This window comes from Mustela erminea, chromosome 6 (genome assembly GCF_009829155.1).
Source record: "Mustela erminea isolate mMusErm1 chromosome 6, mMusErm1.Pri, whole genome shotgun sequence".
Classification (NCBI taxonomy): domain Eukaryota; kingdom Metazoa; phylum Chordata; class Mammalia; order Carnivora; family Mustelidae; genus Mustela; species Mustela erminea.
The window spans coordinates 57,454,845-57,471,306 of NC_045619.1; the positions used below are offsets into that span (position 1 = coordinate 57,454,845).

Genomic DNA, 16,462 nt, shown 5'->3' on the forward strand with positions numbered 1-16,462 from the left:
CATCATCCAATAACCGACTTATCTGCTGGCTGAATAAAAATGCATGGGATTCAACAAAAAGGCTCAATTTCCCACATTAGTTTTGTAATTGTTTTTCTTTTCAGTTAACCCAAACAAAAGCTCTATGGTCATTAAGAAATGCTCTCAGACAGGAATGTATTAGTACAATAACAGCTTTTTTCATAAAAGTGAAAATTCTCTTTGAATTTCCTTTGGTTGGCAAAAACAGGTGCAGATATAGGAAGTCTTTAGTGAAAGCAAATGGCATTAGCTTGAACTTTCAGAAAGCTGGGGATCCCTATACTCTTGTTTCTTGTTTTCAACTCAGGCATTATCCGACTTCCTACTAAGAGATGGAAAGCTAGTTCGTCTACAAAACTGTCTTGTTCTCTTGCCTCCTTCTGTTATCAATGGGATCGGGGCCTTGGTCACCACTGTAACTTCCAATATATATCATTTCTGAGTCCTCCAACCTAAGAAAATTCTTATAAGCTAATTTTCTTAGGGTTTCCCTCTTCCCTCTGACTTTTTTCCTAGAATTGATGAAATATTTTGTAGAATGTCCCCCCATTTGATTTTCTCTAATGTTTTCTCATGATTAGCTTGAGTTTGTATTTTGGGGAAGGATATCACAAGCGTGATGGGACCCTCTCAATGTATCATATCAGGGACATATGATGTTAATGTGTCTTAGTGCTGGTGAAGTTAGTCGTAATCATCTGGTTGAGGTGGTGTCTGAGGCTTTTCTGCTTTAGATCCTAGTTTTTCCTTTGTACTAAATATTTGAGGGGAGATACCTTGCAACTATGCAAATATTGTTTTTCTTTAAATTTGCACCCATCAATTTTAGCAGTAATTGGTAGATGTTGCCTGAAACAATTATTACTCTGGTGTTCTAGTCATTCTCCTTTTTCTTTGTTTCTTCTACATTTATTAATTGGATTCTCCTCTAAGGAAAGATTGTCTCTTCTGCATAGTTTATTTAAACACCTATTTATAGCAGTATGGAAACATGGATATTTACCTTATTCTTTAAGTTATAATCAAAACTTCTAATTTTTTAATTGTTAAATTTCTTCCAAGTTTGGCTATTGTGAGTTCCTTCAGGTTGGTTGCTGTTTCATTTTGAGATGCCCACAACTACTTCCCCTCCTTCTTCTCCTCCTCCTCCTCCTTCTTTTTTGTCCTCCAAGCCCTTCATTACTTTCTGGCAACACAAAATCCTCCAGGCTTATTTTGTATTTTTCCTGCCCTTGCCGTGAAATCAATCACTTCTCCTAGGATCCCTGACCGCTTTTTTGAATGGGGTTTACAATCTGTAATCTGGACATTAGTTATGTTCATTTCTGTCGGGACATCACCACTTCTAGGTCCTAGCAGAGGATCAGTATACAGACACATATCTATATCTATCGTGGTCTCTCTGTCTTAAAAATCAACATGATTATTCATAGTGATACCTCTGATCTAATATAACTCCTTAAGGTTACCTCTTTATTTGTAACTTCTTTATCTGAATGTGGAACCTGTTGTTCATGTGTAAAATATATTTCCTTATTTATCCAACTTTAATATCTGTTCAAAGGAGTTTCAAAATTTCTAACCCATGCTTTTCTAAGAAACAAACTGATCAACTAGACCACAATGTTTTGTACAGTTGTTTTGTTTTTAGTCTTACAACATCCATTTGCAATGCTGTTTTCCAAATTTACTTCTGTCAGCATCTTCCTTTACCACCTTCTTTAGTGAGATTTTGCCATTCTTTAGAACACATTCGTTTGTCACTGTCTGCATTCCATCTTGGGTTCAATCTGCATCTGGTTGCATTTTTTAAAAAATTGCTCACAGTGAAAGTCTTTCCTTTGTACAATATAGTCCTAGCATTTTGATAAATGCACAGAATCATGTATTTACAACAGGACAGCTAGATCACTCCCTCCAAACCCCCCGGCACACCCCAGTTCATTTGTTCTATCCTTTTGTAGTCACATCTCCCCTCCACACAGTTGATAATCATTTTCTCTTTACCAGAATAGCATATGAATAAAATCTTATAATATAGAGTCTTTGGGGTCTGGCTTCTTTCACTAGGGAAGTTGCATTTAAGATTCATCCATGTTGTCATGTGAAATAGTAGTTCATTATTTTTTTATTGCTGGGTAGTATTTCACTGAGTGGCTTTCTTGATCTGTCCATCTATTGAAAAAATCTCAGTTGTTTCCAGTTTTGGTGCTTATGAATAAAGTTAATATAAACATTCAGAAACATGTATTTATGTGAATGTAGTTTTCATTTCATTTGTATAATTACAAATCAGGAGTGGGATTGTTGGACCCTATGGTAAATGTTTAACTTTATAAAACCCACCAAACTATTTTCAAATGTTTCTGTACCATTTTATGTTGTTGACAACAATGTGTTCTGTATCCTTGGCAGCACTTGATATTGTCAGATTTTTAATTTTAGCTATTTAAATAGTGTGTTGTATTATCTCATTGTGACTTTAATTATCTTTTACTAATGACTAATGATGTTTCACATCTTTTCATATACTTTTTGCATTTATATATCTCCTTTAGTGCAAAGTCAAAAAGCAAATCAAAATAAAGCTATAATTTTTCTAAATCTACACTGTACAACAGGAAACTGAAAACATGAAGGTTAACACAAAAATGGTTTTAAGACAATTAAAAATAGGAAAAAAAATATTTGACTTTTTTATATTGCATTTCCAGTATTCTTCATTTCTTTTTAAAAGTCCAAATTTCTATCTGATACCATATGCATTTAACACGCATTGTAGAGTAGGTCTAATGGCGAATAAATTCTCATGTTCTTTTTCTGAGAAAGTCTCTATTTTTTATTCAGGTTTTTTTGTTTTTTTGGCTGGGTATAAAATTCTATTTTTCTTTCTTCAGCCCTTTAAAGATGTCATTTTGTTATCTTTTAGTTTGCATAGTTTTAGAAGAGAAGTTGGCTATAATTTTTAACTTTGTTATTTTGTGTGTAATGTGTGTCTCCCTCCTGACCCCCTCACGCCCTCACCAATCCCAGACTAACTTTACAATTTTTTCTTCATTCTTAGCAGTTTGAATATACAGATAGATTAGGGCATTTATTCTATTTGGTGTTCTTTGTGATTTTTGGATCTGTTATTTGGTGTCTTGCCATTACATTTGGTCCATTTTCAATCATTATTTTTTCAAATGTTTCTTCTGTATTATTCTATATTTAGGATTCCATTTACATACCTGAGGCCATTTAATATTATCTCACAGTTCTTAGTAGTTCTGTTGTGTTTATTTTTTCTCTTTGGCTAGTTTGCAGAATTTCTTTAGTGCTACCTTCAAGTACAACTATTCTTTCCTCAGCAAGTCTAGTAGCGTCATTAAAGACATTCTTTCTCTTTGTCACTATGCTTATTTGTAGTATTTCCATTTGATTCTTTCCTATTGCTTCCAACTGTGTGCTGAATTGCCCATCTGAACTTACATGTTGCCCATGTTTTCAGAGTTTTTACGTACTAATTATAGCTGTCTAAAATTCCCCATTAGATAGTTTCAACTCCAATGTCATGTGTATTTCTGGGTGTCTCTTGAGAGAGTGAATGGACTTTCTTGCTCTCTCACTTAATCTATAATTTCTTTTCCCTGAAAAACAATGTCCCCCAGTTTTTGGCATTCTAAAGTGATGCTATTGAATTAGTAATGACTAGTGATTCGTGACTCTTAAGCACTCTAAAAATCACTAGTGTGAATTGAGATTTTCTGTAACAGTAAAATATACACAAAGGCTTACCACAAAAAATGAAAAATATTTAATAATTTTATATTGATTTCATGCAGAAATGGTAACACTTTAAATATACTGGTTTAATTAAATATATTATTAACATAGGTTACATGTTTCTTTTTAAAAATGTGACCATTAGAACATTTAAATTGCATATGTAAAAGGAGATCTAAATAAATGGCAGGACATACCATATTCATAAATTGGAAGACTCAACATAGCCAAGACGTCAGTTCTCCCCAAACTGACATACTGGTTTGATACAAATGATATCAAAACCCTAGCAAGTTTTATTAGAGCTCTATATAAGTTTATTCTAAAACTTACATGGAAAGGCAAAAAAATAAATAAATAAACTATAATAGCTGAAACAATTTTGCAAAAGAAGGATAAAGTGGGATGAAGCACTTCACCTGATTATAAGATTCAGCTACAATATCAAGACTATGTGGCATGGAAGGAGGGATAAATGTGTAGGTTCATGGCATAACATAGAAAACCCAGAAACAGAATCACCCAAGTATATACAGCTGATTTTAATAAAGTTGTAAAGCAGTTTTCTTGACTGGTTAAAAGTTGAAAAATGGGGGCTCCTGGGTGGCTCAGTTGGTTGGACGACTGCCTTCGGCTCAGGTCATGATCCTGGAGTCTCGGGATCGAGTCCCACATCGGGCTCCCAGCTCCATGGGGAGTCTGCTTCTACCTCTGACCTTCTCCTCGCTCATGTTCTCTCTCACTGTCTCTCAAATAAATAAATAAAATCTTTAAAAAAAAAAAAGTTGAAAAATGCTGGGACTGACTTGCCTTCTTTTGTAGAGTGGAGGGGAGTAAGAGACTCTGTTGCAGTGTTGTTCTGTGGGCCTTGGGGTCCCTAACAAGTCTGTTTTCCTCTTCCCATGCTCTTTCGTTCTCCTTTGCTTGTGTCTTGCATTGTATCACGGACTTACAGTTGTACCGAGAGGGGGCAGATCAGGGAGAAATGAGTCTATGCCATCTTGTCTGGACCAGAGGCCCTCCTGTACTATTCTTGTAACTTCCTATGACTTTATTATTTTTTCAAAATAAAAAGCTAATAAATGTCCATATGAGGCTGACATAGTTCTGTTGGGCTGCACTGAGTGGGTTCCATTGAATGATTAATGTAGCTCCCAGCTGAGTCCTTTTTTTTTTTTTTAAAGATTTTATTTATTTATTTGACAGAGAGAAAGATCACAAATAGGCAGAGAGACAGACAGAGAGAGAGAGAGATGAGGAGAAGCAGGCTCCCTGCTGAGCAGAGAGCCCAATGCGGGACTCGATCCCAGGCCCCTGGGATCATGACCTGAGCCGAAGGCAGAGGCTTAACCCACTGAGCCACCCAGGCGCCCCCCAGCTGAGTCCTTTAAAACTGCTATGGAAATTATTGTCTTCTCTCCCTCCTTTCTCTGCTCTACTTCTGGCATCTTCTTCCAGTGGGATATTATGTTAAAGACCTTATGTCGACATAGTTTCTATTTTCTATTTTCTCTGCCACTCTGAGGATTTCAAAATATTTACAAAGTCATTTCTTGCTTGATCATGGCCTAGATCTATCTGGTCACCTAACCTATAGATCAGCAGATTTATAGATCAGCCTTTTATGATGTGAGATTAACTTTGAGGGAGATCTCTTTCCTGCTTGAGGTCTGAGGAAGTAAGAACGGTTCAAGTTATTTCCTTTATTTTTATCCCAGATATCAGTTTTTGAACAGTTATGCATATATATATATACACATATATATGTATATATATACACATGTGTATATATATACATATATATGTGTATATATATATATACATATATATATTAAATATATATATATTTAAAAGATTTATTTATTTGACAGAGATCAAATAAGGCAGAGAGGCAGGCAGAGGCATGGGGGTGGGGGGTAGCAGGCTCCCTGATGAGCAGAGAGCCCCATGCGGGGCTCGACCCCAGGATCCTGAGATCATGACCTGAGCCAAAGGCAGAGGCTTAACCCACTGAGCCACCCAGGCGCCCTGCATCTATATTTTATATATTTAAAAATCACTCATCTTTAATTGAAATTGAAGTTTAAAATCTTGAGTATTTGCTGTTTTCTAGGGGATTATAAAAAAGGAAAATAAGGTAAAATTGCCTTTTTCATTTAAATCATAATTCCTTTCTTGATACTGGATATTTGGCACTAAACAGAAAAAACACACAGCTATTAATTTAGTTTATTATTACTTCAATATATTTTTTTAAACTTTATTTATTTATTTGACAGAGATCACAAGTAGGCAGAGAGGCAGGCAGAGAGAGAGGGAAGCAGGCTTCCCACTGATCAGAGATCTCGATGTGGGGCTCCATCCCAGGACCCTGGGATCAAGACCCGAGCTGAAGGCAGAGGCTTTAACCCACTGAGCCACCCAGGTGCCCCTACTTCAATATTTTTAAGTCAGATCTTGCATGTCTCAAGAGAAGTATATATCAAAGGTATAAAAAATTGATTCTAGGATTTCCTGTATTCCTCTTGAATTTAGTTCTTGTTTCTACCCAGTACTTCCCCTTGTACTTTTTTCACATAAAATTTTTGGGTCACAAACTTTCTGAGTTATCTTGCATGTATGCAAACAATTCTTGCTTTATAAGCCTATTTCTTTGGAATTGTGAAGCCATTGCAGAGACGCCAAGGCAGAAATTATAAACTTCCAGTTTCCAGGTAAGGACTCTTGCCACATATGAAGGGCTAAGCCTATACATCAGGAGATAATTTATTATTTTTGATTTTACCCTTTTCCAGGTGAAGGAGAAAATATTGCGTGTTTCCTGATCTCTGGTGTGGTTTTTGTGGTAGAGGCGGGGCAAGAGTTATGTGATCAAAACAGTTTCCTTCAGATGAGGGACAGAAGTGTTACATGAGCACAGAAGTGTTACATTCTTGCCTTTCTGATTCTAATCTACTTCACACCAGCTGCCCTTTGCCATTCCTCCTGAGATTTCAAGCAAATGAGTCAGGCTGGGATACCATAAGAAGGGGGGGCAGAAGATGGCCTCTGGATGGCAGGAAGGGGATATTTGCAGAGTTTCAAGTATTTGTCTTTTCTAGTAAATAAGATTTGACCTTTATCTCAGATTGGAGACAGATGTAGGCCCTGCCTCCCATGGTAGAAGGCTAGACATAAAATCCTCTTGTGTGTAGCGGGCGATACTGAACATCCAGGTTCTTAGCCCTGAACGACAATGCTAGCTTTGCCTCGCCTCTGCGCTGGGGGCTGTCATCCGTTGTCCAGTGAGCACAAGTGGTGGCCAGTGAAGATGGAAAATGGCTGGGGTCGCTGGAAACACACACAGACTCGGTTACTTTTTAACTTTTATTCTTGCCTACCATAGAGCATATTTTCTGCAAAAATTATGAGTTAAATATAATTTAATGGAGATAGGGTACTTAAAATATAATCGTGACAATTTAAAAACGCTCATGAATACAGAAGGAGAAAGAGCCAGCCAGTAAACCAAACCCAAACAAATGGAATAAGAATACAATCTCTTCGGTTTCCAGACAGTCCATCTATTCTTCTTCTTTCCCAGGGGGCAGCTCCGTGGAGCCACTGTTGAGATCAGACTCCAGAGTAAAAGGTAATTTTTGCACAGCGTGTGCACATCTGATTCACAGAAGCCAGTCTGTGTTCCTGCCCTGGCAGCCATGGCCAAGCAGAGCTTATCAAAGTCTGCCGCTGCTTGGAGGTCTCTGGGACACTTGAGGCCGCTGCCTCAGTGCAGCTGTGCTTAATTCGCTTGGCTGCTCTCCTTGTCGGTCGTGTTCAGCTGCAAGTACTCCAGAGTGCCCCGTTTGTAGCTGGCCACCCGTGTGGGTTTTCGGCTTCTTATCCCCGCCGCCTGCCTTTTCTGTAAAGAGTTCGCGATCATGTCAGAAAATTCGGCTTGCAAGCGCTGCTGATTCTCCCTGGGAAGAGAGTGGGGAGGGAAAACGGAACTTCTCAGCAATTCATACAGACTATTTCGTAGCTCCAGAACAATCAGTTCCGTTTACCAAATACTTATTTGAGTGCTTAGTCCGTGCTAACCACGGGAAGCCCAGAGAATAGAGAAAGAGCCTTGCTTTTGATGGGCTTATAAGAGCTATCATCCCTGCTCTGTGCATTTGTGGAAAAAGCAGGATACATTTCAAACAGAAAATTCTATTTCACCTTAGGTGAGCCTGGTGATGGGTACTAAGGAGGGCACGTATTGCATGGAGCACTGGGTGTGGTGCATAAACAGTGAATCTTAGAACACTGAAAAAATTAAATTAAAAAAAGTCTATTTCAATTTCAAAGTGGAATGACACGCTGCTCGGCTTTGGAAGAGTGGTTACGTTTCCATATGCCACTGCAGGGAGGGCAAACAATGCCAGGACAATAGCGGTGGGGCCCTGCAACCCAACCCTGAGGACTTGGTCCCACACTTTCTGGCGTGTGGCTCTTGTCTGGGGAGGCCTCTGAAGCGATGGAGGGTTTTAAGAGTTTGGAGTGGACCTGGGGGCTCCAATAAGGGGCCAGCTCCCCTGTGGCCCGGGGAAGATCTGGCTTGTTTCGGCTTTTCTAGAGGCTTGCCATATCTGGGTCTAGCATCTGAGAATCTGCAAGCCAGGGTCCCTCGACCATATCAAAAGCCACCCCAACAGCCATGTGACTGACTGCAGCAACCACATGTGCAATGGGGTGACCCTCTTGGTCACCATGAAGAGAACTGAAACCTGTTCGTTAGACCTGAAACTTGGTCTTCCACACTTGGTCTTCCTCATCTGTGGGAGAACATAGCTTCTATGTGATAACCCAGAACCACAGGCCTGGGGGGGGGGAGGCGGGGGAGGGGAGGTCCTGTTTCCATCAGGCAGCCTAGCAGAAAGCTGCCGGCAGGGGTCCAGTTGCAGAGTGCCTCTTGGCCGCCAGAACGCCCTCCTCTGGTCTGAACCAGATCTTCGGGAGGTGAGCTCTCTGCTCTCCTCCATTCTGAGCGTGCCTGGAACACCCAACTTCTGGCAGCCAGAGAAGGGAGGTTTCTAGACTTCTCATGTAGGTAGTCCCTGGCCGTGTATTCAATGTATCATTGCCACAGGCAGAGCACTTGCCAACAGTTATGGCTGTACACAGCAGGAATGATAAAGCCAAGACTTCCGCAGCCCTGTCCCACCCCACCACACCCAGCAGCTTACACAGTAGGAGGGGTCGGCAGGTTGTACTCCTGGCCCTTCACCCCTGTTAGCCAGTAGGTCGTCTCAGTTCCTCTTCCCTGGGGAGACAAGAAAGGTGGGCACCATGGAGGTTAGTGAGACAGGTCTGTTCTAGCCCACCGCGCTGACAAACATCCATTTCCAAGAGACCCCTTACTTCCATGTTTCTCATGAGTGTCCACACTTTAGCGGAACCCAGGTTCTGATGGGATTTGCATTCCTTCAGACACATCTTTCTTTCCAAGTGTCTTTTTAAAAATACATCTCTCGTTCCCCAGATGTATTTTTTTTTTCAAAGTACAGTTCTCTTTTTTCCCCCAAAGATATTTCAAAGTGTTGTTATAGCAACATCAAAAGAACTCCCAATGAAAAAAGAAGAAAATTTGTGTCCAATCCTGCTTCACTAAGACATCCAACTGGTTTTCGTCACCCACTTTTTCTTCGAGCCCTTTTTGCCACAAGATTTCATCACAAACTTGCCAGTTTCCCCACCTGAAGCATGTAAATTACAAACACGTGTTCATCCTAAGACATGATTATTAAGTGACATTTGCTGGACCCATCTGGAGACTATAAAATGAATGGAAATGTATTGGAAATCCTGTTTTCGCTAAAGCTTGTATTTGAAAAGGAGACGGGAAGGCTATATATTTAAAAAATTACTCTTCTTTAAAGGTGTATTTATTTGAGAGAGAACGAGAGTGCATGCACGGTAGGGAGAGGGAGAGAAAGAATCCCAAGCAGACTTTAGTGTGGAGTCTGATGCGGAAGTTGATCTCATGACTCTGAGATCATGACCTATGCCTAAATCAAGAGTCAGACACTCAACTGATTGAGCCACTCTGGTGCCCCTAAAAATCACTCATCTTTAAAACCGGTAGTTGGCTGGTGGGTTTGGACTCCAGTCATGCACACACCACTCTTATGTTGGGGGGAATGCTCTGTGCAGAATTGTACGGATAGTGAGTGTGATATTAGGGCATGTCTACACGAAAAGAGGCTTTTCCAAGTTGTAGTCACATTGTAAAGGCCAGAAGCACTGTGGCTTCTGGAGACAGATCATCGTAACGATCAGTAGTTGGCTTCAGACCATTTGTGAAAGGATTCGAACGACATTGGAAAAGCAGCCCAAGAGCCAACTAGAGACACTTGGAGAGCAACAGCCTGGGGAAGAGAGACTGGTGATTCTCCATCCTTGGCATGCTTCCTGATCACCTCGAATACTCACTAAAAATCCAGATTCCTGATCTACACCCACAGAGGGTCTTTCTCAGCAAGCCTGGGGCCGCAGGTGGCAATCACAGGTCCAGAGCTCCCGAATGGTAAAGCAACCCCGGGAGAGGTGGTTTTTGAGAGAAGCAGCAGGGAGAGTAAGGGAGGGAGGCATGGGGGCTTTGGCTTAAGTTAAATAAATCCCAGGGCACCTAAGCGACGCAGCGGGTTGAGCGTCCGACTCTTGGTTTCACCTCAGGTCATGATCTCAGGTTGTGGGATCGAGCCCTGTGTTGGGCTCTGTGCTCAATATGGAGTCTACTCGAGTTTCTCTCTCCCCCTCCTTCTGCTCCTCACCCACCTCCCCAGGCTCGCTCTCTCCCAAATAAATAAATAAATAAGTGCCATCCCAGACCTTAGCTCTCGGCTTTGTGGGAAGACGTGGAAGCAAAACCTGGACGTATGTGGAAGAAATGGTGGTAGCATTTTATAACATATCAGTCTTAGTTCAAAATATGAAAAAAGCTCTGAGTTTGCATTCCTCTGGCAGTGGCTTCTCCTACAGAGGGTAATGGGCGATCACCGTGGAGAGTACAGAAAAGGATTCTTCATCTTTTTGCTCCCTGACATTATTGACCATGGGATGTCCCGTCTCCAAGGAGATGACCCACAAGTGAGTGCTTTTTCTGGGTCCCCTCCCTGTGGACCCCTTACCTTTAAGTATGTTTCCCCTCTCACTTCGTACAGGAACTGGCATTCGGTTCTCTTCAGGATGGCTATTGTGGATCCGCTCACATGAATTCTCAAGGCTGGAAATGCAAAACAGTCAATGAAAATCTCCATTTTGAAGTCTATTCTAGGAACACGTTTGTTTCCACTTGATTCAGGACACTTGTTACAGGAGTTCTTGACAGCTGAGATATTTTGGTGAAAGGGCCCTTAAAAATATGACCTGTGAGGGGCGCCTGGCTGGCTCAGTGGGTTAGGCCGCTGCCTTCGGCTCAGGTCATGATCTCAGGGTCCTGGGATCAAGTCCCGCATCGGGCTCTCTGCTCAGCAGGGAGCCTGCTTCCCTCTCTCTCTCTCTGCCTGCCTCTCCGTCTACTTGAGATTTCTCTCTGTCAAATAAATAAATAAAATCTTAAAAAAAAAATACGACCTGTGAGACAAATACTATCACACATGGAATGAAAGAGGACCTGGCATTGCTTTTTGGCACTCCTTCTGAGTGAAGGGACTCCCTAGGTGTGCTCAAAAGATTCTCCCTCCTGCTCAGAGAGGTGCCTCCTGTATCTTGGTTTGGATTTAGTTTGTGGTGCTGAGCTTGACAGCTGCAATTTGGTTTTGGGTCCCTGTTGTGAAAGTTCTAATTAGCAGCTTAAGTGTTGGCAGCAAGGTGGAGATTCAGGAGAGAGTGATAGGGTCATGACTTTCTTAGGTGTTACTCTTTTGGGGTACTGTCATCCTCCTGACAAGCAGTTGGTGAAGTCACTGACATTCATGGTCCACCATTGGTATACCACTGTTCCCACCATGGGGGCCACAGACAATGACAATAGTAAGGATAATGGCAGTCCTGTATTATACACCTGCCATGTATCCGAGGATTACTAAATGTTTAACATACATCATGTCAACTCCTTCTGGAGACCCTTCCAGCAAGACTGGTATCCCATCCTCTATTTATTCCTTCTACCTTCTGATGCCTAGAAAGATGAGGTAACTGCCCCCCACCCCCGACTTATACAGAGAGTGATCTGTACAGTTACAATGGTAACCCAAATCTGCTTTCCTTTATACCATGACTTTCCTGTACAAACCAGTAACAGTTTGTCAGTAGACTGCCAAGATACCACTCTGCACCTGTGTTTTTGTCAGCCCCACCTACCAAAGCTTGCTTTTTCTCTTATCTAGATTTCTGTTACTATCATGGTCCCCAATATTTACTGAGCATTGGGGCACGTGGGTGGCTCAGTGGGTTAAGCCTCTGTCTTCTGCTCAGGTCATGATCCCAGAGTCCTGGGATTGAGCTCCACATTGGGCTCCTTTCCCCTTTTCCCCTCTCTCTCTGCCTGCCTCTCTGCTTGCCTGTGATCTCTGTTAAATAAATAAATAAATAAATAAAATCTTAAAAAAATTTATTGAGCATCTATTACACGGAGCTCATGGTGCCTCCACCCTTTCAGGTGAATGCAATATAGGCTTCCGCATATAATAAATACTTATATTTTCCTTTACTAAAGCCAATTTTCAGGAAAACAAAAGAGGAATAGGAAAGCGAGCCAGCGTATGTTCCATATCTAACCCACTGAATTTTTTTTTTAACTTACATGGATTTATGCTAAATTTTATGACCATTCCAAATAGAGCATGCCTGAATGCATTGAAAATGAACCAAAACGAACAGAAATAGTCTACTAATGAGCTAAAAAGGAAGAACACAGAAATTCTCAGGCAGTGGCAACAATGAAAGCAAATGTTGCAAGAACTGGACTGACTGAGGCCCATGTCCAGTCCGCGTGGAAGGTGACTCTTCATCTCACTAGTTCTTTGTAGCTCCTTATTGTGCATTTTATGTTACAGTTCCCCTCTCCTGCAATACACAATCCTCCTCTACGAAAAGCGATCTCCTTTCTTACGGAGGCCGGTGGATTCCATCCTCGAGGCTGTGTTGACGGTGTCTCCAAATAGGCAATAACGAGGCATCTTGATCCCCACGACTCCAGCAGCGCAGGGACCTGAAATGCACAGAAAGCAGGAAGTGGCAGCAGAAGCAATCACGGTGTGGAGTTAAGGTGGGGAAGCCTTTTCTCAGCGTCACAGTGCTGAATCCTTCATTCTATGGAGCTGTGAGAAGTGAGCTGTGACTTTTGTTAAATGGATATAATCAATGAGGAAAGCATTGTTACAGCCAGACAAGCTCCAGAAGATATTTTGCTACAGATAGCACAGAAAAGTACATTTGCACAAAATAGGAAGGCATCCAGAGCTCCAGGCTACTAAGGTGGGAAGTCCTTCTTAATATGTTTAATAGGAGGTTCTTGGGGAGGATGAAAACTCTCCCGTGTCTGGCCACACAGCTCTGAGCTCTTAAAGGCTGGAGGCCATGCTTCACTCAAAGGCTCAGGGGCCACATTTTGTTTAATTTACTCAGACCAGCATTCTCAGACCGGCGACACAATGATGGGAGACCCAGAAGACCAGGACTTGCATGATTGTCCCCGGGCACTTGCTGTGCCGCTGCGTGAATGCAGACGGACTGCAGAGCCTGCGGCACAAGGGCATTCTTACAAGAACCCAGAAACCAAGGAGAGACCAGGCCCAGCAGCATACTGGGGAAGGAAGGAGGGTGGTTACCCAAGTATTTGTGTGGAGTGACCTAATGTGAGGAGTGACAGATTTTAGAAGTTAAAGAGTAACTCAGAAATTGCAAAACCGGTTTTGGATAAAGGGAACTTGATTTTCTAGTTGGCTTATTGGGTTTTGACCAACATGAGTTTCTTTGTAGGTTTATCCTATAGATTCTCTGTGATTATGAACACTGAAGAAAAAAAAAAATCAAAATACCGGATCTTCCTTCGAGTGCCGAGCCCTTTGTTAGGTTCAGTGCAAAACATAAAACAACCGAACAACAGCAACGAGAAACAAAAGCAGCAGAAGCCTACGGAAGGGAAGGAGCAGGAGAGGCAGCTACTGATTCAGATCTCTGATCTGTGCCCGAGGTCCGCTAGGTCCAATTACGTTGCCTCTTTACTCTAACACGGGAGTGAAGCCGGGAAGGGCAGAAGATTCCTGCAGAAGTCTTGCCTTCAACTATCAATAATTTAACTGCCACTTCTTAATTTCTGAGGGCTAGCCCCCTCCAGGTATGTGTGCCTAATATCTCTGCTCACTCCAGCCCAGTGTGGTGAACTCGGGGCACTGGTGGTCGCCTCAGGTTTGCGTTGGTCACAGTGGGAAAGAGATGGGGCTGGAACCCAGAGCTCCGTCCTCCCTGACTCGGCTCAGTCACTGTGCTGCTGGCCCTCCGTCCAGGCCTGGCAATCTGTGATAAGTCAGAAAAGGGATAGCCTGCTGCTGCTGGCTGGGGAAACGACCCAGAAGTCCCCTCATGTACATATGGAAACATCTCGGATAGATAGCTGTGGACATGACTGTAGCAGAAATTTTTAACTTCTATTTACTTTTACTTTGAAAATGTCCTGGATCATTATCAAATCAGTAAGTGTTTACTGCCAGGCTCTCTGCCAGGCATTGTGGACAGAGAATGACTTTTGCAATGCAGTTGTCTGGTCCTCACCACACAGCCTGGAGTGATCTTGGGCTTTCTGTATTTTGTCTTCTGTGAGCCAGGGAAGACAGAAAAAAGTAATGACAGAAAGTGTAGGGAGATGTGATTTAATTTAAAACAAGGAAAGGCTGTCTAATAATTATCACTAGTAATGGAGTGAGTTGACTTTGGAAACAGTGAGTTTTCAGGGAATCCTGGGATTATTCCAAAGGTAGCTATAGTATTACTTGTCTTGGAACCTCTAAAAATAAGTTGTGCCCCATAAAGGATTATTCTAGATGACTCCCGAGTTCCTTTCCAACTTCATTTTTCTATAACGTTTGTAGCTCATTCTCAAATCTCTACATTCTAGGGTGAGTATCTTTCTTGGTCTTTGAAGTGATCCATGTATTTTCTGTACCATAGACGGGGAAGGGGAAGACATAAATGCGCTTGCATTGTAGGATTTTACCAGCTTTTTCCTCCCTGTACATAATCCAATCCGTGAAAGATATTATATTAGTGTAATGGGGAAAACAAAATAAAACAATAACAATAACAGACGCTGGGGGCAGGGGAGAGGGAAGGAAGGGGGAGGAAATAAATGAAATAGTAAATATAGGGACTCAAATAGGAGGAAGTCTGGAGGCTGTCATTTTAGTCTGTGGTTGGTGTTTATCATTCCAGGAGTGAGAGGTTGCTACAGAAGGTGTTGTTCCCTAGAACTCAGGAAGGAGGTTCGACTTATGTCAGGCTGTGTAATGGGATGTCATATTTGGCAGGCAGATTCAAGAGGAAACTTCATGGGAAAATCGATCCCATCTGGAGACCCTTTATCCTTTCTGATTTAGTTGGTGCACAGAGATTCATACGGTTCCCATTTGGTACCCTGCTTAACTCCGTACCAGAGTGAACTCCAATGCGAATCCATATGGGGAGGCCGGGAAGATGCTCCAGCTCGAAGGTCCCCATGAAGCTGAGGATGTCCAAGGCCATCTTGGCAATGTCGATTGCATGCCTGTTGCCATTCCTTTTGGGTAAACCACTGGCCACCATGTAGGCATCGCCAATGGTTTCCACCTGTGGAAACAGCTGCTTGTTAGTGGTCCTACCCCTTCAAAAGGCAGAAGAAATAAAAAACAAGCAGTTGATGGCATATCAAAACAAAAGCTTTTGAGAACTCAGTGTGAACATAGCCCCATACTACTTTTCCTGAGACTAGCTCAAGAGTAGGTCTCTGCTAATTTCTTTATGGTTTTATAGTCTATTTAAATGAATGGTAAAGCAGCTATAAAATATTTTGACCTATGAAAGTACTTCATAATAATATAAACCACCCAGATGTGGTGACACTTTTATAATGTTTACATAGTCTGAATGGTTGTATATAATTTTAGGAACATTTGTAATTACCGGAAAAGTCACCTTTAACACTGAACATTTTTTCTCATGTCCTATTTGACAAAAAATAATTGTAGGCTCCTTCAAGATGTAATGTACATTATTATAGTATAGCAATTTCAAACCCTTTTCACAGTAAGTAAAATTGTATCAACAGTATCCTATAAACATAATTCTTTGATAAATGACCTCTCTTAATTTTATTTTCATAACCATATAGTTCATGTTTGTTGGCCGTCAACTTCTCTTTGCCAACCATCTCTAAAATACATAACCATTTCCTATCCAACAAGAACTATATGCCTTTCTGACCTACTACATAGGGTGAAGACAGTGCTAAGACAAACCCTAAAAGGGACATCTCCTCTGTGGGTAACAGGCATTATGACAGACTGTTACACGAGTGACATCTAAGTTTTGCTTGAGCAGATAGTATTTCAGGCATATTGTTTATCTCAGTAGCTTTCACAGTAACCTGCTGAGTTCGGTGTTATGATCATCCCATTCTACAGATAGGGAAACTTTAACTTGCCAAAGTTAAATGTACTTTATAAGGTCACACAGG

General features: G+C 41.6%; 1 protein-coding gene across 2 annotated transcripts in view; it reads right to left on the minus strand.

Annotated features, from left to right (window-relative positions):
- Positions 1-7,129: 7,129 nt before the first annotated feature.
- The window catches only part of GUCY2C (guanylate cyclase 2C), a 130,871-nt gene continuing 121,538 nt past the window's right edge, over positions 7,130-16,462 (minus strand). For both annotated transcript variants that reach the window (XM_032347404.1, XM_032347403.1), the window contains exons 26-30: positions 15,402-15,576; positions 12,866-12,964; positions 10,941-11,035; positions 8,997-9,073; positions 7,130-7,745 (exon numbers count right to left, since the gene is read on the minus strand). In XM_032347404.1, the coding sequence (XP_032203295.1) occupies positions 7,568-7,745; positions 8,997-9,073; positions 10,941-11,035; positions 12,866-12,964; positions 15,402-15,576 (624 nt within the window). In that variant the 3' untranslated portion in view covers positions 7,130-7,567. The remainder of the gene's footprint in view (positions 7,746-8,996; positions 9,074-10,940; positions 11,036-12,865; positions 12,965-15,401; positions 15,577-16,462) is intronic.